At 39.3% G+C, this 15,686-nt stretch overlaps 3 protein-coding genes across 4 annotated transcripts; 1 reads left to right on the top strand and 2 right to left on the bottom strand.

Moving 5' to 3' along the window:
* Positions 1-130: 130 nt before the first annotated feature.
* LOC123317087 (uncharacterized protein CG7065-like) lies at positions 131-5,543 on the bottom strand. 2 transcript variants are annotated; one of them, XM_044903453.1, is made up of 14 exons: positions 5,316-5,543; positions 5,169-5,255; positions 4,760-5,014; positions 4,397-4,582; positions 4,005-4,290; positions 3,725-3,854; positions 3,493-3,660; positions 3,269-3,434; positions 2,091-3,205; positions 1,813-2,030; positions 1,440-1,699; positions 1,139-1,325; positions 836-1,078; positions 131-779 (listed from the first exon to the last, which is right to left on the bottom strand). In XM_044903453.1, the coding sequence occupies exons 2-14, from the start codon at positions 5,220-5,222 to the stop codon at positions 454-456; spliced, it is 3,594 nt and encodes a 1,197-aa protein (XP_044759388.1). In that variant the 5' UTR covers positions 5,223-5,255; positions 5,316-5,543; the 3' UTR covers positions 131-453. The 2 variants fall into 2 exon arrangements, with proteins under 2 accessions (XP_044759388.1, XP_044759389.1); XM_044903454.1 differs by having other exon boundaries at positions 5,320-5,543.
* A 424-nt stretch (positions 5,544-5,967) lies between these two features.
* On the top strand, positions 5,968-8,099 carry LOC123316580 (serine/threonine-protein kinase VRK1). The gene is made up of 6 exons (XM_044902728.1): positions 5,968-6,323; positions 6,371-6,440; positions 6,571-6,767; positions 6,822-7,041; positions 7,123-7,302; positions 7,359-8,099. The coding sequence occupies exons 1-6, from the start codon at positions 6,123-6,125 to the stop codon at positions 7,916-7,918; spliced, it is 1,428 nt and encodes a 475-aa protein (XP_044758663.1). The 5' UTR covers positions 5,968-6,122; the 3' UTR covers positions 7,919-8,099.
* A 918-nt stretch (positions 8,100-9,017) lies between these two features.
* Positions 9,018-15,625, bottom strand: LOC123316827 (dosage compensation regulator). Its single transcript, XM_044903075.1, has 5 exons — positions 13,648-15,625; positions 13,398-13,573; positions 11,964-12,407; positions 11,523-11,904; positions 9,018-10,106 (listed from the first exon to the last, which is right to left on the bottom strand). Exons 1-5 carry the CDS (start codon positions 15,467-15,469, stop codon positions 9,106-9,108), a joined length of 3,825 nt encoding a protein of 1,274 aa, XP_044759010.1. The 5' UTR covers positions 15,470-15,625; the 3' UTR covers positions 9,018-9,105.
* Between the last annotated feature and the right edge of the window lie 61 nt (positions 15,626-15,686).

Here is a 15,686-nt window from a genome sequence, read left to right as displayed (position 1 = left end):
ATTCCGACATCCCTACGTCACTCTATGACAAGAAACGCCTTGCCTGCCCTACGGTAACCAATGGATACCAACAAACATAGACAACAACTTAAGTGTTCAGGTTAGGTTGAAGAATTGAAAAACATCCAGGTTTCTCACTGAAAATAATATTTATTTTAAAATATAATTTGTCGATTAATAATAGTGCAAGACATAAATCAAATTAAAGTAAAACTTTCAAATCAACGTGATTGATTCATATGATTCAATATACAATGAAAATTGTTTGATACACATTCTATTCACCCATGAAATTTCAAATAAACAATTACAAAGAATACTTTTAATTAACTTTTATCAACATTCATTTTTCCTTCAAAGTTACAATGCTTTAAAATAACGAAGCATCATCATTTCTGATGAGACGGTATCAATAATTCAAACCAAAAATTTCTTCAACGATAATCATCGATTCTATTTTGTTTTGTTGTATCTTGCACCTTTATTATCCCGTCTAGAATTATCATAGGTTCCTCTGGGATTGGTCTTAGGTTGAGACGAATTCAACTCACTTCTATAACCAACTCCGTACCTCACAGGGCCACTTCTAAAATCGACCCTGGAATTGAAAGTTTCACCTCTCAACGGAATTAGATTGGAGGAAAGGAGAGAAGGTATGGTTTTGTAAGCGTCTCCTCTCAAGCTAGATCCCACCATATTTGATTGCAATGACCCAGATGTGCCAGAATTTAAGAGTTTCATTTGAAAGTACGGTGTTAAATAGTTCACAGTGGAAGAACCTGAAAACGAAATATTACGTGTTCACGTAGAGAATTAGGGGACTGATGAAACTTACCGCTCAAAGAACATCCTTCTGAGGAACGAATGGTAGATAAATCGACTCTATTGGTATTTTCACTCGTAATGGCCTTTCCGTCGAGGTTTCTGTAGCCGGTAACATCGTAGGAGTTTCTGGTGAAAGGTACAGAAGAAAACGATGAGTTTCCAGTCTGGGAAGGATAATTTTGGGTGGACATCGGTTGGTGTAACATCATATTCTGCCTGGTTATGTTTGGGGCTTTTTCAAGCGTATCACTCCCTGAAAATTATGATTTAATTTAAAATAAAGTAGTTTTACTTGACAGAAAAGACTACTTACCTCGACTGAAATCATTGGTCATGATTCCGTCAGAGTGAAATTTGGAGCCTTCCGTGGTGCTCTTGTTAAAAGAGTTCAACACGGACAAAACCAAAGATTCAGTCTCATCCCTTAGTCGGTTGTTCCCCAAAATTCTTTTGCTATCTGTGTCATAGGACGTCGAATCTGTTCTAGGTCCCTTCCTAACCTACAAATCCATGAATTTGAGAGGAATTTCTTGGAAAAAATCAAGTAGAACATGTCGTTTATATTACTCGGCTGGAGAGAACGAATATTTCAGAAAAAAAAATTTGTCACTAACCCAGTCTTTGATGAATTGTACCAGCTCTTTTTCCGTAATATCCCTTCTTCCTCGATCTAGTAGGGCGTTTACGATTTCTCGAGTAATTTTATGTCTGTCCACTGTACCAAAGCCAGGTATCATTATAAGATCGTTCGACGGTTCTTCCCTCTTCTGTTTCTTCCTTCGGTTCGCTCTTTCCACCAATTTTTCGACATTCCTGATGATATTTTTGAAAACTTCCACTTGTAAACGGCCCACGATACCAGCCTGCAGCTGACCTAAAAAGGAAGAAAACGGGAAAACTAAAGATGGCTGTCGCAGGTTGATTTTTGGAAATAGTTCAAAATCTCACGAATAAAATTTGTTCAACAAATTTCTTCTCAATGGTCACCTTTAAGCTTCTCCTTGACAGTTATGAGGAGTATAATATTCTTGTCGGTAAGAAGATCCTCCGAGCTATTAACTTTATTACATTCCATCGATAAAGCTTCGGAAAGTAGATCAACGACCTTGGGACCTAAAGAACCAAGATTGTCTTCAACAGCCGTTAGGAGCCTCAACACAGAAATAACGCTATCATCAGACGACTGAGGATCTCTACGATTCTGCCTAAAATGAAAAAAAAGTGGAAGGATATAATAAAATGATAATCAATTCGATCATTATAACCTTTCTTTATTCTGGTCCTTCGATCTGTCCAGCGAGCTGCCATTTTGATCAGGCATCTTCCGTTGTCTCTTCGATTCAGTCTGAATTGGTGATCGATCTCTTGCACGGTTCTTCACTGGAGGACAGGAATTGTTATTCGAACGTGGAACGGGGTTGGGAGAATCTCTTTTTCGAGGTGGGGATCCTTTACTACGAGAAGGGGGGGATTCTCTTCTCCGAGCAACGGGGCCTTTGGGGGAATCCTTACGGATAGCTGGGGAGTCTATATGGCGAGATGAAGATTCTTTGCGGAGAGATGGGGACTCTCTAAGACGAGTTGGGGGATCTGTACGGCGAGATGGGGAGTCTCTATTGCGAGACGGGGAGTCTACACGACGAGTCAGGGACAGTCTACGACGAACCGGGGATTCTCTACGACGAGCCGGGGATTCTCTACGACGAGTCGGGGATTCTCTACGACGAGTCGGGGATTCTCTACGACGAGTCGGGGATTCTCTACGACGAGTCGGGGATTCTCTACGACGAGCCGGGGATTCTCTACGACGAGCCGGGGACTCTCTACGACGAATCGGAGATTCTCTACGACGAGCCGGGGACTCTTTTCGACGAGGTGGTGACTCTCTACGACGAATTGGAGATTCTCTACGACGAGCCGGGGACTCTCTTCGACGAGGTGGTGACTCTCTACGACGAGTCGGAGATTCTCTACGCCGAGCCGGGGACTCTCTTCGACGAGGTGGGGACTCTCTACGACGAGTCGGGGACTCTCTACGACGAGGTGGAGACTCTCTACGACGAGTTGGGGATTCTCTACGAGTTGGGGATTCTCTACGACGAGTCGGGGACTCTCTACGACGAGTCGGGGACACTCTGGGACGAGTTGGGGACTCTCTTCGACGAGTTGGGGACTCTCTACGACGAGCCGGGGACTCTCTACGACGAGATGGAGAGTCTCTACCGCGGAACGTCGAATTACCACCCTGAGAGTGAGAATCTCTACGGCTGCTGGGAGAATCTTTCTGTAGAGAGCGGGAATCACCTCTACCGGGGGACTTTTTAAGACTAGAAGGTGGTTCTGCACGGGCAGTACGGAGAGAATCGTGAAACGTTGCAACCTAAAAGTAGAGAATAAAAAACGTTTTCGCATGTTATTTGTTCTTCAGTCATAATAATTTTACCTCTGCAACTTTGAAAGGTTTGGAATCATCATTGAATTTCATCTCCAGGGCCTTTTTCCTGGATTCGATATGGAGTTCCACGATCCGTTTATTCCAATACTCCTTCCACTCAGGTTTGAAATCGTATGTTGAGGGATCTTTACCTTGAGCCTTGAGCTCCATATACCTGTTTTAAAGGCAATACCCATGAAAAAAATCAAGCAAAAAGTGACTAAGATACATACTTCTCTTTCCAGAAATTTTTCCATTCATTGTTGTATTTTGGGTGATCTTCAGGATTTTCCTTGTATTTCATGAGCTCTTCGTCCAAATGATTATGAACGTTGCCAGGCATCTCATTGATCTCTTGGTTGAATCTTTGAGGCATAACGAGGTTGGACGAATGGTCAATTCTAAAACGAGTTTAAACATGATTTCGTTAATATGTTCGATGAGAGATGATTTGTGAACACTCACCGATTTTCCCTGATTCTTGTATTCAAATTACCGATTTTAATCAGATTGACACGATTATCCAAATTGAAACCTTGTCTCTCAATTGGTAGTGGCTTATCTGCTGTTAACATATTATCTGTTTTAAGCATACCTGCAATGTATTTTTGTTCTTCATTTCCCATACAGAATGATAATTCAATAAAAGACTTTGGTCTAAGTTGCAAACCCAAAAATTCTGAGAACTGAATTTCTATCGCAGGGGAACGGAAATTCCACAATTCATAAGTATTAGATCACTCACCTTTAGAATTAGCGAAGATATTATACCTTCTTATTAAATGCTCAAACGTATGACCAGGTGTTTCTTCGAAATGTTTTTCTTTTCTTATGACACCAAGATAAATATTTCTATGAGCTTGGAATTTCACAGGATCTACCCTTGCAGGTTTCAAACGTCCAAATGTTTTTTCGATAGCTTCAACGATTCTATCCACAGTATTTTTACTATGGGGGCTTTTTACTTTTTGTGTATTAGTTAAAAGTGGATCTAAATGTTCGAAGGTAATGGGAAAATGCACTCTTAAATACTGAAAAGGGGTGGAATATTAGAGTATAATATGTTTGCAATCGAATTCAATTGGATTCAAAAAGTATAATAATATACAATAGAGATAAAAGATTTAATGTACTCACATTGATTTTATGACGATACTCCTTCAAATGTAGTACAACAGCTGTAGCAGGTGAAAGATTCTTTGGTTTCAAATAGTCTATACACAGAGCACAAAAATATTGTGGCTTCTTGATATCATCGAATGCCACAACTTCCAATAAATATTCCAGTCCTATAAGGCTGTCTTCGACAGTATCCAGAGATTCCTGGATTTATTTGAATAAGAGAAAAACTTTCAATTTCAATCTAATACCTACATAAGTGATGTTCTTAGGAGAGGAGCTTACTGAAAATATATGCAGAAGCCAAACACTTGATCTGTATGTATAAACATGTCACCCCTAATAAAATACCTAATTATATTTGTTAAAAATGATTTTTACCTGAATTGAGGTATTATATGATAGTTGTGGAATACTTTCAGGTGATATATTAGGTTCTTGGAGTACCTCTTCTTGATTCCTTTTTGCACGGCTCAATTCTCTTATGTGTTTTTTACCTCGAATATGCTGCTTATATGAAACAGCAGTAGAAGAAATTCGTGTATTGCATAATTCACAATGCAATGCATAGCCCTTCAATTTTTTGAAGATAAGACCAAAAACACCATTGTGCAAATATGCTTTCTCTTGTAGTTCCTGAAGAGAAGAAAATAAATCATTACAAATGAAAAATTCTCCGGTAATATTACGTTACTTTAGAAAATAGAGATTCATTTTACCATGAATATATGATTGATGTGCTAATATCAAAAAAACTGTGTATTTTTTCAAGTAATTGACGAGGACTTACCTCTGTTGTTACGAATTTGGGATCTCTTAGCCCTGAGGTCTTTTTCCTTGGCATTTCTTTTATAAGATTCTAACCTCTCCGGACTCCCTATAATTTTCATTGAATGAGAAAAATTAAATGATTTTCAACAAAATATTTCCAAATTACCCACATCTCTTCATGATTTTTTTCTCTCATGAATATGGTCTTATAACGTGTTATGTCCTATAAACAGATGTAGGTATGCCTGTTAATTTTACTTTTTTTGTTCAATTAGATTATTAGATTTCGTATAGTTGTATATATAAACATATATATCAATAATGAATTACAATTAACAAGTCTGATTTGTTTATCTTTGCTTCTTTACTGCAAAATTATTGATCACAGAGCCAACAGAGGTTGTCAAGTCACACACCACAGAACACTAATATACACACCATAGAACCAAGTCTTCTTTAATAGAACAGCGAGGAAAAAGCATGGAGCCAGAGTGAGTTGTCTCTGCATGGAGATATAGAAGAATATCTCTGTGCTTTAAGCACAGAACAGTCTTTTACGGGTGCATGAAACACCCATAGACATAGAGTCTCTATGTCTATGGAAACACCAAAACGAAAGCGCCTAGTTAGTGTTCTGTGGTGCTATCATAGATTTATTACCACAGAACAATAATATCCAAAGATTACAGAGTAACCCAGAGGCAACCTGTCTCTGGAGTAACCCGACCTTACTCTATAATCTTTGCTTATTTTTACGTCGCTAGTCGTTGGTATTTCTATGCTAGTCGCTACCACAGAACACAAATAAATCGGTGATGCGCGGGTCTTTTATTTTTTGTCAGATAAATAACCTGAATTAAAATAAACGTTCAAGAAAATTTTACTGGAAATTTCATTGAGTAGCTTGAATTAATGGAAAATTGATAGAATAATACTAGTTTTACCTTTTTTTTTATTGCTTACTTCAAATAATATGGCTAAACAAGTTCCTAAAAAAAAGGGAGCTAATGGATATAAACTACCTGATCCTATTCCTAAAGGAGAAATTTTAGTAGATATTGCAAAGAAGAAATGGAAAATCGGAGCCTCCATTGGACAAGGAGGTTTTGGGGAGATTTATTCAGCACAAGAAGCAGATTCTAAAAGTGCGAGTTTTCCTTTCGTAGTAAAAATTGTAAGTTACTTATGAATTGTTGGGAAGGAAATAATATAAGTTTTTAGGAACCACATGAAAATGGCCCGCTGTTCGTAGAAATCAACTTTTATATTAGAAATGCTAAGCCGCAAGAAGGTAGAATGTTTTCACATATTAGATCGATTATTTTATGTATATATGATATTGAAGTCCCTTTCCAAGACTCGAAAGAATGATATTCAGTTCATAAACTCAATACATTATTTCTACAGGTCATATTTTTCAGTTGAAGAATTCAAAAATAAAAAGAAACTCAAAATACTAGGAATGCCAACTTATCTTGGATCAGGATCTCACGAGCATAATAATCAGAAATATAGGTTTTTGGTAATGCATAAATTTGGTGAAGATATATGGAAATTATTCCTGAAAAACAAACGAACTTTCCCCAACACAACAGTATTTAAAATAGCAGTTCAGATAGTAAGTTGAATTATGCAGCACATATCCTGAAAACATCTAATGAAACATTTTCAGTTAGACGTTTTAGAATACATACACGAACATGGCTATATACATGGGGACATCAAAGGAGCAAATATCTTGTTAGGCTTATCTAAAGATTCTCAGAACCAAATTTATTTAGTAGATTTTGGACTTGCTACAAAATATCAAACAGGGGTTGAATTTAAACCAAATCCTAAAAAGGCTCATGATGGGACCATAGAATATTTGAGTAGAGATGCACATCAAGGAGGTAATCTTAGGGTTCTTCGTTCTTCTTCTTCTTAATTTTCAGTCATCATCCATTTCGCCATATTATTCGTAATTGTTTCAGTTCCCACTAGAAGAGGAGATTTCGAAATATTGGCATATAATTTGATCCAATGGTTAGGCTGTACTTTACCTTGGGAACGGGATTTGTCAAATCCCGTTAAAGTACAAGAAAAAAAGGAAGAGTATATGGGTGACGTTGAAAAATTGTTGAAGAGCTGTTTCGGACCTAGAAATGTACCAAGTAAGTTTTCTGGGTCAACAAATGAAAATTGTCATCTCTAACCATTTCGTTTCCAGCATGTTTAGCTGAGTTTTTGAAATATATAAACAACTTATCGTTCGACCAAAAACCAGACTATGAAAAAATAAGGAAATTATTCATCAAGGAGATAGAGAAGAATGGGGACAAGTTGGGAACACCTTTGGTTTTCAGTATTAGGCAAACGTCACCGAAACGGAAGAGTGATCACAGCGAAAACATCAAGAGAAAATACAAAAAAGCTAAAGAAGATGATGAAAAATCAGACAACGAAGATGATGATGGAAAAATTGAAAAGAAAAAAGTTGCAGCAGTAACTTCAAAAGTCAGAAAAGCAAAACCAAAAAAGACTGAAGAAACTGTTGCCGGAGATGATTTTGATGGTTACACCCCGGAAATGAGGGCGATAGCCATGAAAAAATTGGAGAATGGAGTCAAGACTGTATCAACTAGGAAGAAAGTAACGAAGGAGAATTCTGATAATAAAACTAGTCCTAGAAAAAATACCCCTGTAGATGTGCAGAACGGAGTTACTGGAAGAAGTAGGAGAAATCTAAAAGTAATAAATTACAATGAAGCGGCGTTATCTCCAAAGTGAAGTTATTGTGGATTGTGCAGAATTTAGCCATTTTCCATGTTACTGAACTTCGTTATTTTTACCTTGTCTGTTTTTATTGTGTAATTTTCAATTACTTATAATTTTCTTTTATTTATTCCTGTTTTAAGGATCGAATTTTCACTATGTAGTATTTTTTTCAAATAAAAGTTATGAATTTTTATTTGTTTTTTTGTTTGTTATTATCCGGTAAACAGAGCCAGAAGCTTTCGAAGTTCTTGCAGTGGTAACTCTAGGCTGTAATGGGGAATTCTCCTGAATTCGGGTTATCACTGCATATGCAATTTTAAACTGAATAATTATGAGTTTCATTCATGATTTTTTCAAATGCATCGCGGAAACTGTTCAAAATCATTCTTTAAATATGAGGTTTTAAAATCTAAATCGCTTCGTTTCAGGTTTACGATTTGGCAACAGCGCCTAATAGAAAATAAAAAGAAAATGTCCAATCAGCTTGTTTATAAAATAACAGCTGTTGACTTCCTGGCGAGCCTCAACTGCAACCGGCCATAAAAATCCCATAAAATTTTACGACCTTCCTCGTTCGTCGCAGACTTCATACACAGCCATCTTTGTCTATCTCATCAAGATAATGTATTTGTCGTCCTTTATTATAAAGGCATATTTTAGTCGATGTTGCCAACTTGTGCAATTGAAATGAAACTTTTTAAATTTTAAATACCCATTTTTAAGTGCTTAAAATAATTATTTTGGGAAACGGTTACTTCAAAATGTGACGATTCAAAGATATTTCATAAAAAATAAATCATTTTCGCCAGAAGGAGTATTCCCCATTACAATTTTCTATAGTTTTTCTCAATTTCTTACTATGAAATGAAATCAACCACCAGACTGATTGAATTTCTCAACTTATTGCATTCTCTATTATTTTTTTAATCCACCAGACTTTTATTTATATTTTCTTTTTGATCTTCGGCTAATAGTTGTATAATATTGTATTTTCTCCCACGTTATCATTCTTTTATGCTTGCTCGATGATTAAATCAATGAAAACTCGATTTTAAATACTTGTTATCGCTGTTACAATTTTACCTGAAGGTTCCAAATTGAAAAACACAAAAAAAAAGGAAAATGCTTCATTTATTTCAGAAAATATTTCACAAATGAAAATCACATCAGTCAAATTAATACTAACTTAATATTTACACTCAATAACCACCTCCATACCCACCGTAACCTCCCCTTTCGCCACCAAAACCTCCCCTTTCGCCACCAAAACCTCCCCTTTCGCCACCAAAACCTCCCCTTTCGGCACCAAAACCTCCCCTTCCGGCACCAAAACCTCCTCTGCCCCCAAAACCTCCACCACCGTAACCACCCCTACCTCCAAAACCTCCCCTTCCTCCGTAACTGTTCCCACCACCGCCGTAACCTCCCCTACCCCCGTAACCGTTTCCTCCGCCGTAACCACCGCCACCTCTCGCTCCCCTGAATCCACCCCTACCCCTCGAGTACTTGGGCGAAGGCCCGCTGTAACCCCCCAAACTGTGGCCTCTGGGCGGCCTCCTGTTCTGAAAATCTGCCCCGCTGGCCTCCCTCGTGATGCCGTAGCTGCCCGCGTTCAGCTCGCAGAGTTTCTTGATGACCGAGATCACCTTCTGATCGCTCGGACCCATCTCCAAGATGGATTCAGGTTCCTTCGAAGACCTAACCACCAGACTCTCCAGTGCGGGTCGTAGAGCCACTATTTCAGCGGCTTCTTCAGGGTTCATGTTCAGATTGATCCAATTGTCCAGCCTTACCATATTGTCCACCCACTCTACTTTTCTAGAGCCGAAAAGGAGTAGATGGAGGGGGGTGACCATAGACATCTGCTTGCAGGATACCGCCTTGGTACGGATCTTCTCGCCGAACACGAAGAAGGGGTAGGGGAACTTCTGCTCCAAGTTGGAGCAGTTCACGGATGTTTTGTGGATCAAGGCGGATTTACTCTCGGTGGTGAGCACCTTCCTTTTCTCCTTGTGATAACATACGTTCGGGTATAAACCGTAACACATCAAGGACATCACAACGTCTAATTTCGGATCGGGGCCTACAGTTTCCATCGGTATGGGGGACATGGCTTCCTCGGGAATGCCGCAGTTCTGTAGGATCTGTTGCAGCTGATACTTGGCCTCCCAAGTGACCCTCATGGTGGGCATGCTAATACCTAAGAAAAAAGACGGAATATTGGAGGAGAGAACAACTTATCCACACGATGAGATACCAGATCTTCCTTCAAAAAGCCAGCGCTACCTGAGGTTGCAAACCCTTCTGAAGAATGAAGATGCTACCTGCTTCTGAAAAAATAGATCGACTAATGGGCTTTATTACAACTTCGAATCGATCAAACTCCCTTACACCCAGGGAAATGAGTCGTAAACATTTCCCAACAAGAAAAATCTTAAATTATTCGTCTGAGAACTGAAATAGGTTGCATCTTCTCTCTCGTCGAAAAAACATAATCGCAGAATTCCAAAAATTTCCCGAAAATTTGTGGAATTCTCGGTCTCGCATCTTTGAAAATCCGAAGAAAAATCGTGGTATCCCTTCCTACTACAGAGACTTCATCTAAGAACTCTTATGACCGTTTACGCCGGTTCATCAAATAATGATTGAATTGTTAAACCACCTTATTTCACAGACTTTTATGAAATAAAGAAGGATTGAGTTGAGAATTCAATAATTGTTTCATGAGATGGCGCTCACGGCCATCACTAACAGTTTTGACGTTTCATCTGTCATTTGTCACAGAAGAAACGTCAAATCTGAATAGTGTCACAACAAACATTGATAGTCTGATAAATCAATTTATGTTGATATATCAGTCTATCGTCCAAATTTTATTGTCATACATGTAAGAATGGAATATTTCAGGAAATTCCTCACAGGAATATCTTGAAAACTTTCAGTACATTTCGATTTTTCGCAACAAAATAGCTAGATAATTTGATTTACCATATCATAAACCAAACTATTTAGAAACAAAAAATTAATACTTTTTTCAGTCCAACGAGAGTTTTGGGTTTTGTCATGGCCAAAACCCAAAACTGCCGTTGCACTGAAAATTGATCGAACCAGACAGGTCAATCTGTCAATTAAACTGACACATTCACCTGTCAAACTGAAAAAAAAAAAGAATTTGAATTTACATACATTCAGTCCATTCAAGAATGATTGTATCTCGGATGGCTATGGAAAATCGAATTTAAGTTGGTAATAGCCAATAGGTTAAGATTATGTGTTGCGGAGTTCAGGTTGGTATTTGAATAAACAGTGATCTATAGAGCTCTTATATGTCAATCTGTGCACTGACCAAAGATAATTTGAATTTTGTGTTCTGTGACTGAAACTACAGAAATTATTAAAGATTTTCTGTGTCTAGATTTAAGCTGCATCTGGACTTTCAAGGCCTACTTCCCAGTAGGTCAACTGCAATATTTTGCTGCCATTGACAGAGCCATTCTTTCTCAACACATTAAGCCTCAATATTCCATAGATTCCAATGGTCAAATTATTCAACGTAAAAAAATCTCAAGAGTCAATTTATAAGCGCCCTAACCAACATCTTCCATCCCGATCTTACCTTTGTACTCGCAAAACCTTATCTCGGCCTCTTCACCCCCCTGCCTCGCCCTGTCCCACAGCTCGAAAGCCGTCAACATGGCCACGTGGTCGGAATGCCTATCGCCCGCCAGCGCCCTCTGGTGGTTGCTCAGCCTCCTCTGCCCCATCTCCATCTGGAATATCTCGGGGAAAGTGGTAGAATTGGCCGCCATAGTGGCCAGCGGAGCTCCACACATGAAGATGCAACCTAAAACCATCATCTTACCGAGCCGCGGCTCTATGGGCAGCTTGGCTATGATACGTCCCAACGGCGTCAGCTCGTCGTTGGCGTCCAAGCACTTCATTTCACGCAACAGGACCTCGGCCTCGATCACAGCATCCAATGGTGGTGGCTCTATGGCCTAATCGAAGTTTTCCATCAATACCAACAGAATTTTCAGAAAAAAAAAGCGTATCTCACCTTACTCAAGAAATGCCCGATGGAACCTAACCTCAACAACTTGATACTCAAGGCCAGCTCGTGCAGGGGCGTCCTGAACATCTCCGGCGTCATGTGCTCGTCCAGCTTGGCGTGTCTGGCCTTGGAGCAGAGGGTGAAACAGAAGCCGGGCCTGACCCTACCGGCCCTGCCCTTACGTTGCTCCAGGTTGGTCCTGGACGCCCACACGGTAGCGTAGCTGGTCATGTTGTTGTGGGACGTGAACATCTTCATCTTCGATTTGCAGCTGTCGATGACGAACACGACGTCGTTGATCGTTATGGAGGTTTCGGCGATGTTGGTCGACAGTATGACCTTCGTGATGTTGGGGGGCGCGTCCTCGAAGACCTTGCGTTGGTCCTCCCTCGGTATCTGGGAGTGCAACGGTAGGATGCGGTACTGGGGCCCGCCGAATACGGGGTGGTTCTGCAGAAAAAAAATTTGATTTAATCGAATCACGCCTCGGAGGTCCAAAATTGCGAGTTTCCCATCGACCGTAACTTGGAAAATAGTCCTTTTGTCAAAATTCCGTTTGCATATTCGTTCTCTACGCCCTCGAATTAGTAGACAGTATAAATTTGGTTTCGATCGGAGGACAAAATTTTTTTCCAAAAAATGTGAAAAAAAAAATAGTTTTACCGATCACCACCAAAATTGAACCATTTACTAAATCGAGGGTGTAGATCACGAATATGCAAACGGATATTTTTGAAAAAAATTATTTTTCAAGTTATGGTCGATGGAAAATTCGAAATTTTGGACCTTCGCGGAAAAAATCATAAAATCTGAACTGTTTGCGGTAGATGAATGAAAGTTGGATTTTTCTATTCGCAAAGCATCAATCTATCACCAAAAAAAATCAGCATATGTCTAGTGCCTTTATTCTGGCTGCTACAGTTTTTCAAAGTTGGCCAATTTTTTTGGATTTTTTTTATTTATTTCCCAAAATATTCATCTTGGAGTAAAACTGATTACATATTCGTGATCTACGACCTCGAATCAATATAAAAAATGACCCTGGTCGATATAGCTGGAAAAATAATTTTTTTTGCGGACTCCAGACACTTAGCGAAAATAATGGAAAAAAAAAAATTCTTCTTGCTATATCGAGCTGGGTCATTTTTTCTACTAATTCGAGGTCGTAGGTCACGAATATTTAATCAGTTTTTCTCCAAGATGAATATTTTGGGAAATAAATCATTTTTTGTGGAAAATTCCAAAAAAATTGGTCATATTTGAAGAGTTGGTGTCCTTTCAGCAAAAATGTGGATATAACCATAAGTAGTTTCAGTGATTATACTATCAGACAAAAGCGAATGAGATAATACACATTTTACACTGTAAATTATTTTTCAGGTGTATTTTTTTTAATACAGAATCTATTACGTTATTCATAAAAAAATATGAGTGACTCACTTGTAGATGTTTCATCATCGCAAAGATGAGATTCCAACCGGGCAAAAACACAAGAACGGCACCTGGAATGTTCTGTGCTTTGATGTACTTGAGGAGAGCTTCGAGAAGTTCAAAACTGACCTCCCTTTCGCTTATTTTTGCTAGAGCGGCTTTGGTGGCATCGCTGTATCCTTCATCTGGAACAATAACATACACGTAACCATATCCATTGGATAATAGATTCAAACTCTCGAATATTGACCAATCTTACCGATAACTTTATTCAAATTCTCATCATCTTCCGGAACAGCATCTTCATCGTCATCCTTATCTTTATTTCCCCCACTCTTCCTCTTCCTGGTATCCAGTGGTGGCACGAATTTGGTCAGTTCGATACAATCCTCCAAGAAATACTGCTTGACAGGGAAGGCCCTTCCCGGAACCTCGATAACCGGACAATTATTGAAATACTTTGAAAACAGTGTAGTGTCGATTGTGGCTGACATGAGAATTACCCTGAGATCGGGATACGTGTGAATCATATCCCTCAAAACGACCATTATAAAGTCGCTGTTCACGTCCCTTTCGTGAATTTCATCGACAATAACGTGACTGACGCCTCGAAGTCCTGCCTCTAGCTTCTTGAGTAGTACACCGACTGTGCAAAACATGATGGAACCGTATGGACGAGGCAGAACACTTTCGAACCTAACCGAATAACCCACACTTTGTCCAAGGTCCTCGCATCTCTCCTGTGATATTCTTTCAGACACTGAAACCGCAGATATTCTCCTGGGCTGGGTGACAGCTATGTTACACCACGCCCCCTGACCTGACATTATGTAATCTTCTAAGATGAACTGACACACCTGAGTTGTTTTACCACACCCTGTATTTCCTCTGATAATAATAACTGGATGTTCATTGATAGCTTCCATAATAGTCCCTTTCATAGAATAAACAGGCAACTGCTGTCTACCCTTGATACTCTCCTGAACATTCTGATTGTTTTGTGCCATTCTCATATCCTGCAATAAGTCCTCACTCAGTTTTTCAAGTGTAGTTGAAGCCAAAGGGCCCTCATCAATGTTGCAGCCCAACCATGGGTTCCAATTTTGCTGTGGAGGACTCCAAGGTACAACGCCCCCTTGGGTAGGCTTAGCTGCTACGAAATCATCCAACACTTGTTCTGATAGTAGTGAAACAGGTTGATTGGACGGTGCAAAAGCAACTTTGATTTTCAATTCGTCCAAGCAATCTTGAACTTCTTGACGAAGCGCTGGATCTAATTTAACCTCGAACGGAGTCATTTCACTGGCAGCTTTATCCTTTTTTAGTGTACCAGAATATGCTTCTATTACACCTAAATGGAACAACTGTCTCACGATAGATAAAGCGCAACTTTTACTTGCAGATTGTTTATTTGACGCAGTATCTCTGCCATGTATCGTTCGTCCCAGTTGTTTTACATAGAAACTCATTTCAGCGACAAAGGATTTGTTATGATCTTGGCCAATTTGCGAGTATTTGTAATCTGCGTTGATTTTGTTACTTTGTAAAAATTGATGAAGTTTCGATTTGGCATTTTCTATTGTCCAATTACCGTGTATTTGGGCATTAACGTCAAGGTCTTCAGCTTCCTCTAAGCGTTTCTGCTCCTGAGCTCTGTCCATATAATGCCAATTACCATCTTGACGGAAGTTATCATTTCCTCCTCTATTCACAGGACGATATGCTTCACCAAAATTCTCTGGACCCATCCCTTGTCCAAAAACCGAATGTGAAGGTCCAGAAGGAACAGGAGCAGGTTCGCTCGGTGCAGACGGGGGCAAACCTGCATCGAGATCAATTGGTACATCGGATTTATTCAGGAACCCTTGACGAACCAAATAAGAAACGAAATCCTTGGATGCGTTAACTTGAGCATCTTTCTTATTAGTAGAATTTCCGGCGGCAACGTAACTATAACCATCTATTCGTAATTCACAAAGAAATCTCTGCCTGTGTTTGGGACCAGTAGGACGAACCTCGAAAACGGGCTCTTTCTGGTTTTTTTGGCAAAACTGATGGAGGAACGATTTAATGTCCGACATATCGATCGATAACCGATATTAAAAGTGAGCAATAAGGGATGATAAATACACCTTTACACTAGTTGCACCAAATTTAAGCCGGTGAAACACTAAATAGAATTTTAATTATTTTTATTGATCACCGTCACAGAAGAGAAGGTTGAACCAGAGAGGAACATTTATTGATTGAACCAAAGAGTAACAACCACAGAACACAAATAAAAACTCTTACTCTTTG

The sequence above is a fragment of the Coccinella septempunctata genome, chromosome 7 (assembly GCF_907165205.1).
Source record: "Coccinella septempunctata chromosome 7, icCocSept1.1, whole genome shotgun sequence".
NCBI lineage: Eukaryota > Metazoa > Arthropoda > Insecta > Coleoptera > Coccinellidae > Coccinella > Coccinella septempunctata.
This window is presented reverse-complemented; position numbering and strand designations above follow the sequence as displayed.